The 18,239-nt window shown below is 34.2% G+C and overlaps 1 protein-coding gene across 2 annotated transcripts; it reads left to right on the forward strand.

The window, feature by feature from the left end:
* The first annotated feature begins 8,236 nt into the window (after positions 1-8,236).
* Positions 8,237-18,126, forward strand: LOC109020485 (DEAD-box ATP-dependent RNA helicase 36). 2 transcript variants are annotated; one of them, XM_019002950.2, is made up of 8 exons: positions 8,237-8,597; positions 8,679-8,788; positions 9,591-10,202; positions 10,802-11,124; positions 14,227-14,430; positions 14,514-14,595; positions 17,366-17,464; positions 17,681-18,126. In XM_019002950.2, exons 3-8 carry the CDS (start codon positions 9,591-9,593, stop codon positions 17,843-17,845), a joined length of 1,485 nt encoding a protein of 494 aa, XP_018858495.1. In that variant the 5' UTR covers positions 8,237-8,597; positions 8,679-8,788; the 3' UTR covers positions 17,846-18,126. The 2 variants fall into 2 exon arrangements, with proteins under 2 accessions (XP_018858495.1, XP_018858496.1); XM_019002951.2 differs by having other exon boundaries at positions 8,244-8,597; positions 8,679-8,783; positions 17,681-18,023.
* The last annotated feature ends 113 nt before the right edge of the window (positions 18,127-18,239 follow it).

Raw genomic sequence — 18,239 nt, forward strand, 5'->3', positions numbered from 1 at the left:
TTGTTATTATTGTTTGCAGTTATTGCTTGCAATTGCATGCCATGAGGACAAGAAACTCATTTTAGGCGTGGATTACATGTAGTTGCTTAAGCGAACCAAGTATGAGCGAAGACAAAGTTATTTTGATAATTAACAAAGCATAAAGACTTGGAATGGACAAACTGTTCTAGGAATGTGACTCACTAAATATTATCATGAAAATACAAAGTGAGCATCTCGCGTGGATTGAAAAGTTTTCCCCATAATTAAAGACGTAACCTAGATGCTTGGTGATAGAACTCAAAGAGAGTAAAAAAGGTCCATAGAAATATCAATTTTGTTGCATATAACATTACCAAATGGGCCACAACTAATGATTTTGTTGGAAGTATTTTCACTCACTTCGTCCCTACTCGACCCTTAGACTCAAATTTTATATTTTAATTACCTTGATCCATGCACCCATTTTTTCTATTTCAAATGTTTTGGTTTTTTTTTTTTAAAAAAGGCAAAACCTCAAATGAAGAACAATTTGATCTTATTATAATTAAAAACTTCTATAACTCTGAAACTCAAATAATTCCTACAATGTATTTAAGAAAAATATAGACAACCTGATAATCCCCATAACATTAATGTTGTTGTTGACAATGCAGAACACAATATTAATTATAGTGAAATCCACTCATTATATTTATGTTGCTTCTTCAATCATGTCATAGGCGCAACATGTTACTGGCCATCTTTGTCATATCATTTCCTGTTGTTTATACTTACCCTAATATGAGAGGATCGGTCCCTTGACTGCCTCTTTATCAATTAATCTAAACATTGACAATGAAGCCATCGACGATTACGACTCTTCTTTTTAACGAAAGTAATTTTGGGCTACAAGAATGTTGTGTTAAAATATCTCAATTCAAACTATCTCATTTTATCCACAGCATGTGAAAATAAAATGGTCGAAAAATTACTTCCATGACTTGAAGAAGACATCTCCATCGTGCACTCTAAAATAGTTGTTGGTAATGGTGATTATGAGAGAGTGGAAAAACTTTTCTCTAACCTTACCAAGCAAGATGATAAAATCTAATGGGCTAATTATCTTATATTTGGGTGAGATAAGTAGCTTCATCATGTGTTAAGTCTTTAGGCTTATCTCATCATGAGTCCAAGACTAATATAAGACTTATGATAGTCCACAATAAATACAACAACCTCCTACATAAATACCATAAATCATTCAATCACAAAGAAAAATGCAACCAAGCATATCCTAAATATAACAAGCCCAAAATGTACTTGCAAATATTTAACCATACATCGAGAGAATGTATAACGTGTAACAAGTACTCACAATCAAATGACTTAAATGAGTAAGATGCGAGTATAATGGATGAATTAATGAAATAGTAGTTAACACTAAATTTCATAAGAAGTGCATTAAAACTAAATTTGAATGTCTTTTGTTACAATTATGATAATTCCATAAGAAATGTGCACACAATAACACATGGCAAGATAATCCAAATTCACAATATGCACGTACATATAGAACTCTCACTAACTAAATACAACTGGCGATTCAAACAAACTCATCTTGGTCACATGCTTCTAAAATATTTTTAGGGCCAATTTTTTTATCAGTGGATTAGCTTACATGTATTCTGTGGATATGTGCTCGACACAAATATGACACTCAGCTACTTTCTCTCCAATAAATAAATATTTAATGTCTATATGTTTGGAGTGTGAATAACTCCTAGTATTTCAAGAAAAGAAAAATATTGTAGAATTATCATAAAATATCTTTAGCAGTCTCATAATGGTATTCACAATACCCAATCCTAAGATAAAGTCTCACAATTGTATAGCTTGACATGTAGTCTCTTAACAAGCAACATATTTACTTCAATAATTGAGGAAGTTGCAAGTGTCTATTTGACGCTTTTTCAAGAAATAACACCTCCTGCCATCATAAATACATTACTCGAAGTTGATCTTCTGTCTTTTTGACAACCTGTATAATTGGCATCGAAATGTCCAACCACATCTACATTGTCGGATTATTGATATGTAAGCACAAAATCTTTGGTGCCCTATATGTAACTCAATACTTTTTTAGCAGCAACTTTCTGATTACTCAACTCAGGATCATTCTAGTATTTCTCAAGTACACCAACAACATAAGCGATATTAGGACGTGTACACGCGCATACGTGAAGTTGCCAACAACAGATGCATATGGAATACTTTGCATCCGAGTTCTCACTATCATTTTGAGGGTATTGAGATTTAGACAATCTATCACTTTTTACAATAGGTTCTTTCCCTGGAGAACAATCCTGCATATTAAATTCATTCAAAATACGATCAATAGAGGTCTTTTAAGATAATCTGAAAGCGCCACGGGATCTCTCTAGGGTTGGCAGTTCATGTTTTTGGATCGTGTCAACTCATAAACATTTGACTATATATGTCAACCTAAACGCAACCCGTTAAGTTAAATGTATCAAATTTTCAAACCCTAACCCAACTCATTTAGATAACGGGTCGTGTCGTGTCGTGTCACCAATTTTGACCTATTTAATAATTAATTAGAAATAGCTCAACATGACACAACTCATTGAACTAACATACATAACTCATTTGACCTAATTAACATAATTTTACATAAAAGTTAAAATCTAGATTTATTAGTAGCCACAATATCTTTAAAAAAATAGAATTCCTACTAAAAACAAATATCAATATTTTTCAAATTTTAACATATAATAAAACTAATATTATAAACATAAACAAATATGAGCATAGTTTTAGAATTACAATTCTAACAATAAAAATATAAGCATTCTCGGAAATACCAATATTACAACTCATCAACAATAAATTTGTAATTTTGAAATAAAATCTAAACAGGTCAAAATGGGTTAGTTTTGGGTTAAGCGGGTTGACCCTTTATTGACCCGTTTATAAATATTGTATTAACGGGTCAATCCATTTTGACCCTAACCCATTAATATCAAATCCAAATCTACTAATTTCGTGGTGTGTTCTTGTTGGATTCATGAGTTCTGTTTCATATTACCTCCCCTAGATCTCTTACAAACAATCTGTATACGTTGTACATAAGAGACTCAACCATGATTCTTCATATCAAAATAAGAAGACAACATATGTTTTGTCTCAAACAAGAACTTTGTGTCAATTGCACAAGTAATATATCATCTACAAACAATAAATATATTTACTCCCACATACCTTTAAATATATATTGATCATCAATATTCTCTTTAACACCATAAGAGGTGACAATCTAGTCAAAATTTAAGTACCATTGTGAACTACTAATGTCATGATAATAAGAAACAAATTCTTGAGAAAATAGGTCTTTACAATCAATACCTTGTTTTTTGTTGAACCTGTTTGCCACAAATCTTGCCTTATACCTCTCTACCTGAACTTTGGAATCATGCATGATTTTGAAAACATATTTTCAATCTATTGCCTTTCAATCATTTGGTAATTCAGCCAAATCCCACACATTATTCTGACATATGGACTCATTTCATCATTCATGGAATCCAGCCAAGACAAAGATTGAGAACTATCCATAGCCTCTTGAAAATATGTTAGATGGAGAAATACTCCGACTCTAAACTTATGTTCCTGCAAGTAGACAATATAATTGTCTGAAATTGTTGATTTATGAGTCCTATGTTATCTCCTTAAATGAAAATCATCAGTTGTTTTCTCACCAACGTCAAGTCCAATTTCAATGTGTTATTGACTAGTGAGAATAGAATGCTCCATTAATAGTGATATAATAAATGATAGTGAAATAACTTGTACCAGTATGACAACACCTTCTTTTCCGAATGTGATTTCTTGCGGCACAGGACTCCCATTATAGATTTAAAAGATGGCACGATCATACTCAATGATTCTAGAAGTATGGGAAGGTCAATAGAATCTTGAGCCTCTTGAACCAGTACAATAACCAATAAATTATTCAATAATAATCTTAGCATCAAGTTTCTTCAATTCTGGATTGTAACGCCTTACTTCTACCTTACAACCCTAGACATGAAAATGGTGCAAACTATGACTCTTTCTCAACCATAGCTCATAGGAAGTTTTAGGAACTGATTTCCTTGGTACCTAGTTTAAGATTTATATTGCAGTCTTCAAGATTTCTCCCAACACAAATTCAAGCAAAGATGAGTGACTAAGCATACATTGAACCATGTTCATAAAGGTGTGGTTTCATGTTTCAGCAACAACATTTTGTTCAGGAGTCCCATGCATTGTATATTGAGCTTCAATGCAACATGCTTAAAGGTATCTTGCGAATGGTTGTGAATTTTACCTAGACTCATTATATCTCTCATAATATTCATTGCCCTTATCTGCTTTCATTGCTTTGATTTTCTCATTTTTTTTGAAGTTTCACAACTGCTTTAAAAATCTTAAAGGCTTCCAATGTGAATAATCATCAATGTAATTTTCTCAAGTAGCAAGAGTAATATGACCACATATATCAATATGTATTACGCTTAAAACACATTTACTTCTATAAAACTTCTCTTTTTTTTTTTTTTTTGGTAGTAAGCTTCCCTTTACTATAGTCAACACAAGTTTCAAAATTAGAAAAATTCAGTTCAACAAGAGTTCTATCTTTAATTAACTGTTCCATTCTATGTCTAGAGATGTGGCCCAATCATTTATGCCGCAACATCGAACACTTTTCATTGATTTTACCACGATTAGAACTAATTACAACATTTGCAACAGGAGCATTAGAAGTACAATGAGTTAAAGTAGGAAATAAATGAATTCTATACAATTCATCTAACATCATACCAGAACCAACCACAACAGAATCATAATATATATTAACCTTTCCAATTCCAAAAGAAAAAACGTATCCACATTTGACCAAAATAGATACATATACAAGATTTTTCGTAATGGAAGGTATATAATCAATGTCTACCAATTTCAAAGTATAATTAGATGTCCAAAAATGATAATTGCACCAATGTGTTCAGCTTTAACTTGTACTATATTACCCATGTTCGCCAATAATTCTCTCTCACTCGACTTTCTATTATTGCTCAAGTCCTACAAAGGATTTGTAATGTGAATAGCTGTACTAGTATCTAATCACAAAATATCAGAAAGCTTATCAACAAGATTAGACTCAAAGTACACTATAGAAAATGTGTATCTTTCTTATTTAGTTATGTCATAAACCTTTTACAATTTTCCTTCTTATGCCCAAACAAATTACAAAAGTTGCACTTTCTTTTGAAGGTTTCTACCTTAGGTCCAAGTGGAGTATTCTTTTAAGAAAACTTTTCAAAATTTCCCAACTAGAATAACTTCTTGTTCGAAGCGCCCTATTAGAACTTCTTTGAGTTTCCACCATCTCACGACACCATGAGAGCAACTTGAGACTTTCCCTTCTTCATCATCTCTTCCTCTTAAGTGACAATAGCAGTTATATCACTCAAGCTCTATTCTTCCTTCTAAGCATTATACATAGTGTTGATTTCATTAAATTAAGATGGTAAAGATTCAAGCACTTTTCACACAAAAAAACTGTCTGCCAACTCAACCTTCATTTTTTTTCTATTTATTAAAGAAATGAGTGAGCTTCATAACGTGCTCTCAAACTCCACCACACTCATCATAAGTCATAGTAATAGGCAACTTCATGTAGGTCCTATTTTTTGCCATATCAGACTTGGTGAATTTCTTCCAAGTAATTTATAAAAAATCCTTTGCATTTTCAGTGGGGCTATACTTTGTCTATTAGATTTGTCAAAGGTGTATCTCATGATCATAAGGCAATTTCAATTAGAATGTTCCCAATGCTTATACAAAGATTTTTTCTCAGTAAAACTTTTCTCAATGAATTGAGCAGGTGCATCCATCCTCAAAGCTAAATCCAAGTCCATGATAACTAAATTGATAGTGAGAAACTCGTACCAATCTCCATATTTAGTTCTAGTTATCGTTTTCATAACAGATAATTGTATAGAGATAGCAGGATAGCCAAAAGCTTAGGATAACAACAAATTATTATGCATACATAAGAAATATACATCTATAAATATCCTTATAACCAAAATAAGATTTTCATCTTAAACATATGCTAGAATCCAAAACACAAAATGAATTTTTACACATATCATTATCTTAAATTAGGTTAGAGCCCGTAAAACATAATGGAGGCAAAAAAAATTAAATACAATGACTTAAGATGACCAATTTATCAACAGGATATGAATGAGTCACCAAGAGCAAGGTATTTAATAGTTTTCTATATTGTTCTAAGCATCCTACCAAATAATTATTCACTAACAGGATGAAATAATTATTTGTATGGATCTTAGAATTTACAAGTTTTCTTTTACTCTATTAATATCCAATTATAATCAATAACAAAACCCAATTATTTATTGTCATTTGTTTCATGACAGGGGAGTACTTAACCAATCAAAATCGTTGTGTGCGCGCTTAAGATGACCAATTTGTCATTTGTTTCAATTATACTAGTAAAGTATAAATAGTGCTAACTTATTAATGAGATTAATAAACTTGAATAATAAGATTAAAATATTATAATTAGTGTCTAATTATACTAGTATAAGTAGTGTCCAACTTGCATAAGATGTTATATTAATTTTATATTATAAGATTAATAAACTTGAATAATAAGATTAGAATTTTATATTATATTAATTAGCAATTTAGTACATAATATAATATAAAAAATTATATAAAATTATAAAATTAAATATATATATATACCGGTTCGGTTCAAACCGATTTTCAAAATATGAAAATCGGTACCACATCGGTTTCAATTCTTAAGAATCGATACCAAACCGGACCGATTACAAACTGAATCAAAACCACCGGTCCAGTTCAACCAATTTTTTTTGTTTTCTTTACACCCTTAATTGAGGTGGAAAATATAACTTATAATAAGGCTTATAGCTTATAGTTGAAGTAATAAATTTTATTATTAAAAAATTAGTTATTGTTTGGTAAATATAAGTTTAAAACACTTTCAAACATGTTATATTGGTTTAAAAACAAATTTAAAAAGTGCTTTATAAAGTAAAAATGACAATTATTTGATTTTCTTAAAGATTATAACCATATCCTAGAAAATTTAAAAGTTGTAATTATTTAAAAGTTGTATGAGTATTTTTTTTCATTGACAATCTTTTTAAAATTTGAGTTACATTTCGGATTATTCAAAAAACACATTTGAGGATGATGTTTTTTCTAAAATGTATTTTTTAACTTATTTGAGATTAAAAAATATTTTAATATATAACACTTAAACAATCTAATTTTTTTCTTTTTAAAACTATTTAGGGGAGGTTTGGAGAGTAGTAAAGATGAGATAAGTTGAAATGAAAGTTGAATAAAATATTGTTATAATATTATTTCTTAATATTATTATTATTTTGAGATTTGAAAAAGTTGAAATTGTTATTATATTTTGTGTGAAAATTTTTAAAAAGTTTATAATGACTAGATGATATGAGATGAATTAAAAACATTTTTGGTTGAATTTGGGTAGTGAAGTGATCTCATACATTCTGTGAATAATAATAAAAAAATAAAGATAAAATATTGAATAATAATAAATAATAGTGAATAATAGTAAAATATAATAATAAAATCTATTACTATATATAAAAACAGAATTATATAATTCTGACGTAACATTCTACTCATAAAAGTAGGCATTCTACCATTTAAATTTGAATTGTTATGTTTATGAAGCGGTAGATATTTTAAAAACAATGTTTCATTATGAACTATTGTAACTTTTAAGTTTAATTTATTTTCTTATATATAAAGATATAAGCCTATTCAAGACTTCACCCAAAAGTACTAATTTAACATTTATATTATTTTGTATTTTAAGCGGAGTCATATGACTACGATATATCATTCTACCCATTAAACTTAAAATTTATGAAGCGATAATCATTTTAAAAGTAATGTTTCCTTATAAACTGTTATAACTTTTAAATTTTATTTCTTTTCTTACATATAAAAATATAAATCGGTTCGAAACTTCACTTAAAATATTATTTCAACTTTTATATTATTTTATAAAATAAACCAAACTGTTTCAAATTTCTCAATTATAAAATTTGGTCTCTCTAAATCTTTCTCCCTCGTATACAATATAGACAACAATCCAAATTATGGACTCAAAAATATTGAAATATTCTCCCATACTCAACCCAGCCCTACGTCTCTGTCTTTCACTCCGTATATTCTCTCTCTCGCCACTGCATCCTTCTCACCAGGCCGTACCGTCCAGACAAGGCCTCCCAGCTGGTAATCTCCTCCCTCTCTTACTCTTTCCGCTCCTCTCTCTCTCTCTTTCTCTCTCTCTCTCTCTCTCTTGCCGCCTCGCAGCGGCCACCTTCGCCACACAACTACCGCCGCACCGATCACTCATCCCTCTGCCACACCGCTCGCCACGCAACCATATCTCAGTCTCTCCGACGTCGTCCCCCCTCCGTCAGTCTGCCGCGCCTTTGTTAAATCGGTCCGCCGCACCTCGCCTCGCCGCGCCGGTAAGCCTCTCTGGTTCGTCTCGGTCTCTCTCTCTCTCTCTCTCTCTCTCTCTCTCTCACTTTACTCTCTATTTGTTGTAGGATAACCCGTGTGACCAGTGGAGGCCACCAGAGCTAGCCGCACAGGCTCATCTCTAGGCAGCGTCGCCTCGCTCTGAATCCGGCCGACCACCGCTCCAAGATTGCGTAAGGTACCCTCGGGCTCTAGCCTCGTAATCACCTTTTGATTTTTGTGACTCATGTGTTTTGGTGCCTGCTGGAAGTTTGGGTTATCTATGTTGGGTGCTGGAATTGTGGTTGAGCAATTTCATGGCTTGGTTTATGTTTGGAATGTTCCTTGATGGTAAAGTCATGGTTGGGGGAGGAAATGGTTGTAAGATGTGAGTTGGTGTTTCAATGTGTCGAGATTTTGAATATAAATGTTGTTATGATGTGTTTCTTGATGCTATCTGTAGACATGCACAACTCTGCCACGAGGTAAACATGACCATTGTTTTGAATGCAGTCACTTTGGTGACAAAGTAATTTATGCTCTGCTTGGCTAACTGCAGATATGCCTAACCCTGCTACGGGGGTAAACATGGCTCTTGTTTCTATTTCCGTTGTTTCAGTTACTTTTATGCCTAAGGTCTTTCACATATATCATTATATTATAATAAAATGCATCTAAAAGTACCATTACCAACCTTGAGGGGTAGCTTAGCTGGTCCGGCCTTGGGTTTGCTCCCCAATGGTCACTAGTTCGAGCCCCCTTAGGGCCACTGGAGGTTTACCTGGTCGTTAACTTCAGGGCTCCATGGGATTAGTCGAGGTGCGCGCAAGCTGGCCCGGACACCCACGGTTATAAAAAAAAAAAAAAGTACCATTACCATTTTTTTTAGAACTATATGTTTCTGCTTTCTATATCTGACTCATGTTTACACGCTAGTATAAGTTCGCTACTTATTGAGTCGATGGACTCACTCGTTTATCTCCACTATCTTTTTTTATCAGATGAATATGGATCAAGATGTTCTAGTAGATGGAGACTTCCCCCTCTTCTCCAAACCCTCCAAACGCTCCAAACTGACCCCCAAAACCCCCACCGCCACCCAAATCCATGAGGTGAATACCTCTCATATGGAAAAATCGTCTGACCTTGACCATGATACTGCCACCACCGCCACATTTGCTGATCTTGGCCTTGCTGAGTGGGCGGTGCAGACCTGCAAAGAGCTAGGAATGCACAAGCCCACCCCAGTGCAATCCCACTGTATACCGAAAATCTTTGAAGGTCGAGATGTGCTCGGCCTTGCTCAAACTGGGAGTGGCAAGACTGCTGCTTTTGCTTTACCTATCCTGCAAGGCCTTGCTGAGAACCCCTTTGGGGTCTTTGCACTGGTGGTGACGCCAACTAGGGAGCTCGCATACCAATTGGCGGAGCAGTTTAGGGCGCTTGGGTCGTGCTTGCATTTGCGTTGTGTAGTGGTGGTTGGAGGAATGGACATGTTGAATCAGGCGCAGAGTTTGATGGCGAGGCCACATGTGGTGATTGCAACTCCAGGGAGGATCAAAGTGTTGCTGGAAGAGAATCCTGACATTCCTCCTGTGTTCTCCAAGACCAGGGTAATCAATTCTCTCTTTCTTTTTTTTTAATTATATTTAATTTTTCTCTCTACTAGGCTCAACTTCAGCCTGCCTTAATCCCAGGTAAATTAGGGTCGATTCATGGATCATCTTGCAACTAATCAGGGGTCAGCTAAGTTAATTGGTTTTGATTAATCTGATTTCTCGTGGTGCAAAAGCACGTGTTATGATTCTAGTCAATAGCTGGACCTATCAAGAAAAATATTTGTTTATGCAAGCTTTCATTAGAAACAATGAATAGCTTCATTTATTCTTTCCCTCTAGGTTTAGATGCTCTGATTTCTGTATGGGTTTTAATGCACACTTAGGGTCAAGCATTAAGGCCCTGTTTTGATACAATAAGTGTCTCATCTCATCTCATTATTACAAATTTTCTAAATTTCCACACAAAATATAATAAACAATTCAACTCTTTCAAATCCCAAAATAATAATAATATTAAAAAATAATATTTTTAGAATATTTTATTCAACTTTCATCTTAACTCATCTCATCTCAGCTCACTATCCAAACGGCACCTAAGTATTCCTTTATACATTATTTCGTACTTTTTATATGTGGTTTACAATTTATTTCAGTTCCTAGTTTTGGATGAAGCAGATAGAGTTTTGGATGTTGGCTTTGAAGAGGAGTTGAGGGTTGTCTTTCAGCGTTTGCCAAAAAATCGCCAGACTCTATTGTTCTCTGCAACAATGACAAGTAACCTGGAAACACTGCTTGAGCTTTCTGCAAATAAGGCATACTTCTACGAGGCATATGAAGGCTTTAAGACAGTTGACACTCTTAAACAACAATATGTTTTTGTTCCAAAAAATGTGAAGGACGTTTATCTGATGCACATTCTGTCGAAACTGGAAGATATGGGTATTCGGTCAGCCATCATATTTGTCTCCACCTGCAGGTATTATTTCCCTGAGCAATCAATTCTGAATTTTGGAGACTGTTTTCTGATGTTTGTATTGCATAATGTTATTTTTCATATGTAACATCGCATATAGTGGTCCTGGCATGTGGAATATGCTATTCTTAGCTATTATTTGGATGATTTTTTTCTCTGTGACAAGGAACTAGTGACCCTGCAAATTCAACATGTTTTTTATCCTGTTAGAACTAGGGCAGGAATGCTGTTGCTGGTTTAATTGCTCTTATCTATTTAGAACGTCAGGCTTTGAAGTTGTCAATCTTTTTTATTGACACCACTGCTGATTGTGCTGATTACGTGAGTTGAGCTATGCATACTATATATTTGGCTTCTATATGATGTGGTTTCGTAGAAGTCCAGGCTTTCTCATGATTTTAGTTAGTTTGTATAGCAGGTATGATCTGATATTAGCAGTTCTTTCAAGTCATTTTGAACCTACCACTTTAAGGTTGCAAGTGGTGAGGTTTGTATTTGAAGCCAATTCTTTGGGAGGTACTTGTTAAAAAAAATAATGGGAGGCACCAGCTTTTACATTTCCTGGACATGCAGTGTCTGGCATTCTTTCTAGATGCAACAAAGCACGAATCATTTCCAAAACTGAAGCTATACTCTCACAAAGTTGGTGACCTTTATATCTTCTAGAGATGCAGTCTAGTCCAGTGACTTGCATCTGTAGTCTTTATAATGCAATGAAGTTAACGTTTCTAGAAGAAAATTAAACAACAATGAGTATATCACTGAAGTTTTATGTTTGTACTTGCTGTGCAATCCCCTTAAAAATCAGCTCCTGCTGTTTTTAGGTTGGAGAACCAGTTAAACATTAACACTTCTATTTTGAAGAATTTTGGTCTTTGTAATGTCATAGATAAGGCCTCCTTACTCCTTACCTCCCTTCCCCAAGGGAAACCAAATTTAAGAAGGAAGAACGAAAGGAACAGGGAAGAAAATAAGAATTGGAAAAAAAGGTCCTCCCATACCCTGAAACTTTGGTCAAGTATGTATATGGCCATAGATATTTTGCAAAATATTCCTGTGACATTCAATTTAAATAGCTTGCAATATGATCTCCTAACATGCATCTGTTTTTGTTGGAGGTATTAATTACCTTTTACACCTTGATATTGTCAGTGTAATTGGGTGGCGCATACCTCTGGGTTTCTAGTCATCCTATTTTTCTTCTTCAGCTCGCCTTGTCCTCTAATAGCTACATTGTTTCTGCAAACAATAACTCCATGCCTAATAATATATAAAAAAAAAAAAAAACAATAACTCCATGCCTGTTTGTTAGATAGAGAGTTGTTGACCAGTCAACTATTGCTTGAACTTCCAGTCAGGTCAAGTTTGTTTGCTAAAACATTGTGCCAACTGCCAAAATTAGAGGTCTGTCGCTGAAATATTACAAAAAAATTATGTGGCACATACCTCTGGGTTTTTAGTCATCCTGTTTTTCTTTCCCCTTGTCCGCTTGTAGCTACATTATTTCTGCAAAGAATAACTCCTTGCCTGTTTGTGAGATGGAGAAATGTTGTGCAGTCAACTGTTGCTTGAACTTCCTGTCGAGCCAAATTGATTGCTAAAACATTGTTTTGAATTTCGAGGTCTGCTGCTGATACATTACAACTTATGATTGGCAAGCCGCAAGACAATGTCTTAACAATTTTAGCTTTTGTGACATTTGCAATTTTATATACAACTTAATTTATTTCTTCTTTTCCTCGTTATAGTGTGCTCTTGATTTCATACTTTTTTAACCTGGAAATATTTCTAAGCACCGTACCAAATCTGCTGACTTCTGGGTATGATATGCGTGTTTTCTCAATCTGTTTTCATGGTGCAAAGTTGTTCAAAGCTACAGATGGTATGCATTTTTTTTCGGATCCAAAACAGCCTCCATTATCAAAGGGGTTCAGGGCATAATAAAAGTTTATTTAGTATATCCATTTTGAAATTCCTCGCACAAGATTGAATTTCATGAGTCATGTCATATTCTTAAGATCTTAGTTTTGGCTGTCATCTGTTTCTTTTTTCTACTTAAGAATTCAGTTACAGCATCTTTACTATCACCTACGATCAGGGAAGGACCCAAGTTAGCGACTGGGGGCTTTAGACGCTAAAAAAATGGGAAAAAAGTCTATGTTCCACCAAAATAAAATATTTTTATACATTTGTCCTCCATGCTGAAGATCCTGGTTACGCCCCCGCCTACGATGATATTAATACTTTCTAGATGATTCAAGGAGTTGGATGTTTTAAGCATGTTTTTATATTACTTTGAATTTTTTAATTAAATGATTTCACTTTAACTACATGCACACTCTTAACAGATTCATTTTTTTCCTCAATTATCTTTAAATATCATTCCCTTTTTCTATTCTTCTCCTTCACATATGGTCCTCTTCTCCATTTCTCTTTCTCACGAAGATTTCTTTTCCTTTTTTATTTATTTATTTATAAGTAATCGAAAATCTTATTGAAGAATAGACTTTGCAAAAAAAAGAATATAGTGTTTTAGAGAGAGAAAGAGAGACGAATAAAAAAAACAAGAGTTCTACGATGGCTCTTTAAAACAAAAGAGCCACTGTAAACTGCCTAGGGGTTGATTTAAGTGGTATTGTTCTTGATGGTATGCACCCTTTAGGTCTAAGGTCCGAATCTTTGGGTGAAAACAATTTTTATGGGTCACATCCTATCTGTGAAAAAGCCGATGTTTTACCTGATCTGTTTGATGGGGATGTGCTACATGGGTCCGGGTTTAACCTAGTAAAAGACATGTTGCATTTGCACGGTTTCTGGGATTTCCCTTTATTAAAAAAACAAAAGAGCACAGTAGCATTATGTTGGTTTAAAGAATTTGAAGTCTTTTGGATTGGCGTTTTGGAGTCTTAATAGCTAAAATATAAATCTTTTGGTCTTTTATCTACTCTTTTGGAGATGCTCTTAGACTACGTAATGCCAGAAAAGTAGTCATTTATTTTGGCAAAGAATATTATTCGAAAATATTGATCTCTCATCTATAACATCTAATTTATTGAAAAATCTATAATATGTAATTTACGGTTCATCCTAACATTATCTATGCAGAAGTTGTCATCTTTTGAATTTATTACTGGAAGAGCTTGATCAGGAAGCCGCAGCATTGTATTCTTTTAAATCACAATCTTTAAGGCTTGCTGCCCTACATCGATTCAAATCTGGACAAGCCCCTGTATTGCTTGCGACTGATGTTGCCAGTCGTGGTTTGGATATTCCCACAGTTGATCTTGTTATAAATTACGATATTCCAAGGTTACATCTCTTCACTAATTTTAGTTATGGTCAGTTTTTTTATGAGACATCTGCATGATGTATTTAACTGCCAGCTGCTACAGGTATGCGAGAGATTATATTCATCGTGTGGGGCGTACTGCAAGAGCAGGCAGAGGAGGGCTGGCTGTGAGCTTTGTTACCCAGGTAAGCAGTGAACATTGATATGGTATCTTGAAACAGCAAGATCAATGATTTCCATTGATGAATTGCTAGTCTCCTACATGCAATTTTACATTTAGGACGTGTTCTTGTCTGTATTACCAGATATGCCACTTGCACCGCACACATAAATATAGACATTAATGCCCCCAAGGAAGGCCGAAGCCACATCTAGGCCATACTCCAAAAGAACTAGTCAATAGTACAATTGGAGCCCATTGGAACTGTGTTATAGAAAGACTTGCCTCGTACACCCTTTTTGATGTTTTTTTTTTTTTAATAATTAATCAAAACATCTATTGGAGACTGTAAAGGCTTAGCCCAGGTACATAGGATACACCCCTTTCTTGGATAAACTGTTGCACATCTTGTCATCCCCACCCTATCTCAATCTGGAAGCACAGTCTCAATCATAAAAAGAGGTAAAGAGGTCCACTTTTCAATCTGTGCAGCACAGATAAATTTCACTCCCCATTAAGGGGATTTATTTGAAAATCAGGGAACATGCTCCTCAAATAGAGCTTGATTAAATGGAATTAGCCTTTTAATACTTATACTGCCCTAAAAAATTGGGGAAACACACCTGGGCTTGCTCACTTAGTGGAATTTCTTCTGCACTGCCAAAACATCCCATAAGAAATCCCTTTGTTCTCAATGTGGTTTGCAACGCATACTGGAAGGGGGAAGATAGACATAAAGTAGGTGGGTAGGTTTGAAAGGGTACTCTTGATCAAGGTTACCCCTTCTCCTTTAAGCAAATACATTCTAATCTAACCAGCCAAGCTACGTTCCAGTTTCCTCATAATGCACTCCCAAATTGTTCTTGGCTTAAAATGGGCATCACCCAAACATCATGGGCAGTCAAGACACCTGACACCCCATGATGCGACCAGATCATCAACATCATCCACCTACCAACCTGTAGTAGCTCAGTAGTAGCCAAATTGTCTTTTAACCCTGAGGCTACTTCAAAACACAAGAACAAGCAGCACAAATACCATAAATGCTCTTGGTTTACCTCACAAAAGAATAGTGTTTATAGCGTATCCTCTGGAAATAAAAACATGTGAGGCAAGCAATTCTGTGTCTTTGTGAGTCCACACTAGTCCTAAGATCATCCTACCCAGGGCCTCCGCAACAATAACAACAGGGGAGGCAGATGATGCCCTTGTTTTACTCCATGAGAGCTATAAAAGAAAAAAAAAACTTTGGTAGATCCATTCGCCAAAATTGAAAAGCGCACTGTGGAGATGCATTGAACTATAACAACAGGGGAGGCAGATGATGCCCTTGTTTTACTCCATGAGAGCTATAAAAGAAAAAAAAAAACTTTGGTAGATCCATTCGCCAAAATTGAAAAGCGCACTGTGGAGATGCATTGAACTATCCAACTGCACCACTTTTCCTTGAAGCCACATATCCTCTCAGGTTACATAGCAACAAGTCCGAATTCACATGGACATAGAAGTTCTGGCTCCCCTGATTAATCTGCCATCCAACCACTTGTTGACAATTAGAACTGAATTGATGATTTGCTTTGCCCCAATGAAAGCATTCTGAGGGTGGGAGATCACCTTTGCGAGCACTGGCTTCAATCTATTAGCAAGATCTTTAGCAATAATTTTGCACACAGCTTATAGGCCTGAAATCTTTGATGTTGGGGACCCTAGCTTCTTTGGGGATAAGGGCAATAAAACCTAGTGGACTGATAGTATAGTACTATAGCCCATCTTTAGAGAGATTAAAATTACATGTTTACCTCTGTGGAAACATTAGTTAAATCATTAAATACACATCTTCCTATTAGGTTAAGTTTTTAGGACGTGGTATTAAAGCAGTTGTTTTGAGTTCGAACCTTGAGTTTGCTTTTATTCCCATTTCTGTCCATGTGTTGGTCCCACTTATCAAGAACTCAGTCCACAAGAAGAGTATTGAATTAGTAATTAAATGATTAAATTCATTTCATTCAATCAATTTAAGTCTTTTTGGACAATTGGTGATCTAACAACCTCAATTCGTAGGATTAAATAAAAAATGACCAGAATTAAATTAGCATCTAGCTACCTTGAGGAAATACCTACACTTGTATGTATACAAACATCTATATACATGTTTTTAAACACGAGTTAGGAGGATTTATTTTCCTTCCACCCAAATTTGTCTTTGACTGAAGTCAGTTTCTTTAAATGATGTAGCGTGTGTACCATAATGTGATCCCATGATGCCAATTGTTTGGTTGTTGTAATAGCCCCGTTTGGATACAAGAAGTCTTTCATCTCATCTCATCTCATCATTACAACTTCCCAAATTTCCACACAAAATATAATAAGCAATTCAACATTTTCAAATCTCAAAACAATAATAATATTAAAAAACAATATTCTAGCAAGATTTTATTCAATTTTCAACTTTCATCTCAATTAATCTCATCTCAACTTACTATCCAAACCGCACCTTTCATTTTTCATATGAATGTTCTTTTGAGATTTTTTTTATCGGTTTTTTTTTTCTGAGAATTGGGGATGAAAATTTTAAAAGGTCCATTTAAAATGAAAGAAGATTGCCGAATGAACTGTCTCTCTCTCTCTCTCTGTGTGCAATCTTTATTGTAGAAATAGTGTTCTGTGGTTAATTGCGTACTACATGTTAGCCAATGAAGAACCTTTTAGTATACGAGATCGATACTTCTTCTAACTCTTCTTTTTTTTGAGTTTTTTTAATTCTTTGGCTTACCTTTGATGTTTGGGATTTTCAGAATGATGTTGATCTCCTTCATGAAATAGAAGCTACTGTCGGAAAACAGTTGGAAAAGTTCGAGTGTAAAGAGAATGAGGTGCTGTCTGATATTACAAAGGTAAGATTTCTCGGATCAATATTTGGCTTTACAAGACTCATGATCATTAGAAATAGACTGCTACTCTTTCTAATTGATAAGTGACATTTATATTTGATTTTTTTGTTTTCCCTACAACAAGATGTCTCATTGGCAATAAAAAGCTTTACAATCTGAAGAAGTGCTTATAAAAATTCAAATAAGCAGACATCATATTCCACTCTTTCCATTGCACAGGTTTTTAACGCCAGACGTGTGGCAGCGATGAAGATGATGGATGATGGCTTTGAGGAGAAAGCAAAAGAACGTAAGAAACAGAAATTGAACACTCTAGCAGATAAAGGATTATTGAAGAAAAGGAGTAAAAAGAAAAGAAAAAAGGTGATAAAATCTGCTAAATAGGTCCATAATATAGCGTTCTATTGGTTTCAAATCTTTGCGTTCTTGCATTATTAGTTACTGATCAATAACTATATATCATTTAAGTTAAATTACCGGATAAAAAATGTATGTAATTTAGTTACCAATTATTATTTAAAATTAGTAGAATTTTTGTTTTCATAATGTATGTATTTTTAATTAGTTTTATCAGCTTGCATATTGTGTAATTCTATAATATAATGATTCTTATATTTTATTGAAAATAGAAATTACGAAAAATGAGAGAGAACATAGAAACATTACTACATTGACTAGACTCACTAATTGATTAAATAGAAGAGAGTATAAACGTATTTACAAAGTTGGGCGTCTTTTTTATCCCAATGGCAGATGGTATATAGAATAAATCTCAAAA

The sequence above is a fragment of the Juglans regia genome, chromosome 2, assembly GCF_001411555.2.
Source record: "Juglans regia cultivar Chandler chromosome 2, Walnut 2.0, whole genome shotgun sequence".
In the NCBI taxonomy this organism is placed as follows: Eukaryota; Viridiplantae; Streptophyta; class Magnoliopsida; order Fagales; family Juglandaceae; genus Juglans; species Juglans regia.

What these genes read in the sequence shown, in the direction of transcription:
- LOC109020485 (XM_019002950.2), top strand. Translation starts at nt 9,591, where the DNA reads ATGAATATGGATCAAGATGTTCTAGTAGATGGAGACTTCCCCCTCTTC. An exon ending in CTGTGTTCTCCAAGACCAGG is followed by an intron (nt 10,203 to 10,801) that starts GTAATCAATTCT and finishes AATTTATTTCAG; the next exon opens with TTCCTAGTTTTGGATGAAGC. An exon ending in TGCTGTCTGATATTACAAAG is followed by an intron (nt 17,465 to 17,680) that starts GTAAGATTTCTC and finishes TCCATTGCACAG; the next exon opens with GTTTTTAACGCCAGACGTGT.